General features: G+C 41.5%; 1 protein-coding gene across 1 annotated transcript; it reads right to left on the bottom strand.

Moving 5' to 3' along the window:
• Positions 1 to 494: 494 nt before the first annotated feature.
• On the bottom strand, positions 495 to 2,382 carry Otud1 (OTU deubiquitinase 1; the record flags this gene model as incomplete). Its single annotated transcript, XM_005387230.2, is given in 1 exon segment — positions 495 to 2,382. A coding segment is annotated over 1 exon segment (691 nt), but the record flags the coding sequence as incomplete, so codon positions are not given.

The raw sequence follows: 2,382 nt of genomic DNA on the forward strand, positions 1-2,382 counted from the left end.
TGGAAATTAAGTTCTGACATGAGAATTTTAGAAGGAACACATTCAAACCATAACACCCACTTTTCAACTAAATCTGATATTTTAAAATAGACTTTCATGGTCTCAAGGGGCCCCGACTAAGTAAAAACTCAAGGATTGCTTTGATTTCTCTTTAATTAAAATGTATGCTGAGAGGAAAGCCAGTGTATGACATTGAACCAGGAAATGCTGGGGAATACAAAACGTACTTCCCTCTTCATTAGCCAATAGGTAGAGTTTTAATTTTAGATGAAATTATAATTAGAAATAATGTTATTTCTTGAGTCACTCCACCTTTAAATTATATTTCATTGAGGCTTACCCTTTCAAATTACTAATCATTAGCCTATCCTGTTCATATGAGCATTAGGGAACCCTCATAATTGTGGCATTCCTTACACATAAAAAGAAAAACTTGTGTACATTTGAGAGAAGTTTCTACAGATAGCACAATTTTAAAAACCACTCCACCCAGGGACGGTTGTAAAAGTGTGCATTTTATTCATTCCATCAGCTGAGAACTGCTATTTTACAAATACAGTATTGTACAAAAAAATCACAAAATGTTACAAAATAAAAAAGTACAAACTCATTACTTAATAAATACGACTAAAAGTAGTTAAAGTGGAAATGAGATAGATTTTAGATTTGGAGATACTGTTTGACCCAGCAAACCATACAAGCTGTTTACACACATTTTTACATGATAGAGGCAATCCTACTTTGTCTTTTCAACTTTAAAGGAACACACTATTAAGACTATTCTCCTGCTATAAAAATAATGCCAGTGATGGTTCCAGACAATTACGCTATCAGTTTTTAAATCTCTTAGTTGAATTCAAGAAGCTATTTAAAGCAAGAGACTTCTCTTATCACAAAATTTTGTAACATGTTAAAATTCTTCCGTAACAAAATGACAAATGTAAATAAAAAGAGCACCGGACAATCTACTCTAAACACAGCCAGAACACAGAATCATCATTCTGTCATCAGCAAGGATCAGACCTGCATTCAAGACCTGGTACAACCCCATAAAGAAAAAGTCTTCCCACATCCATGCCCCTTAAGTGTTTCAAGACTGACCATTTCTAGAAAAACAACAATTTCCAAGACAAAGAAGCTGTTTCAACAAAATGGAATGGGCCAATCATCTGGTAAGGAGAGTACGTCAATATCCACTTGAAAAAATTATCTAAGAATTGTGAAATTCAAACTCCAACATAAAGTAACTACTAAATCACACAGCTGCTCAAAATAATCCATTTCATAGAAAGCACTTCTCCGGATTGAAGCTTGAAATCGGAACACATCGTAGATGAAGGTCCACCAATTGTTTAAAATGTGCAAAAATACATTTTTATAGAAAATAGACTACAGGGAATGAACAAATTTATTATACTGTGAGGAATCAGCTTGCAATTGAAGTAGTGCTCATTTTGTACAGCAAATTATAAATAGCAGTAGGACCACCCAAAGCTATCAGGAAACATCGTTTAGGTGCCCAGCAACCTTCGGCTCTGAGAAAACATTCCAAGAAATGATTAAGGCATTACACCTACAGAAAAATCTACTATAAAATTTGAAAGTGCTATTACCCTGATTAGAGTTCATGTGATTCTCCAAACATAAGTTAAGTATGCGATTTCCCCACGGGGTGAAGGTTTCCAGACATTTCAAGAGCATGCGTTTTGTTCAATATACATTTTGGACAGAGAGATGGCCATGGACTTGGCAAGTTCTTCATCGCGTTTTCTTTGCACTTGGGTTTGTTTGCACCAACTGTCATACTCTGGGTTAGGATACGAGTGATCGAACACCGCATCATAGTGTCCATTACTAAGCCAGCTGAGCCAAATACTAGGCCTTAAGGAATCTTCCGGGCCCAGATAGTGAATCATGGTAGACACTGTGGGGCTCTCCAACCTCCCGCCAGTAGTTAGGTGTATATTCACATTCAGCATCTGCCCCATCGCCAGCAATTCGGGGTACCCGGCCCAAGCCCCGTCCTGGGCAGCGGCGACGATAAACTCCCCCACGTCGCCCTCAATCAGGGGGTTAAAGTGGTCGAGGTGGTCGGCGATGTAGTGCACGGTCTGCTCCCGCAGCTCGCGGTGCAGGCTCTGGTCGCCGTACACGGCCTTGCTGACAGCTCGGTACAGGCAGTTGCCGTCGGGGATGATGTGGAACCGGAACTTGTTCCTCTGCCGCAGGTACTTGTCCTGCCGCTCCACCTCGGCCAGGTACAGGGCCAGCTTCTCGTCTCGGGGATCCGATCTGGACACCACGACCGTCTCGGCCGCGCTGCCGGGCGCCGCGTCGCCGCTCCGCGCTGCGGGCGCCTCGGGCTCCTGTTCAGGGCGCCGC

Source organism: Chinchilla lanigera, unplaced genomic scaffold (genome assembly GCF_000276665.1).
Source record: "Chinchilla lanigera isolate Chin_1 unplaced genomic scaffold, ChiLan1.0 scaffold00028, whole genome shotgun sequence".
Lineage (NCBI taxonomy): Eukaryota > Metazoa > Chordata > Mammalia > Rodentia > Chinchillidae > Chinchilla > Chinchilla lanigera.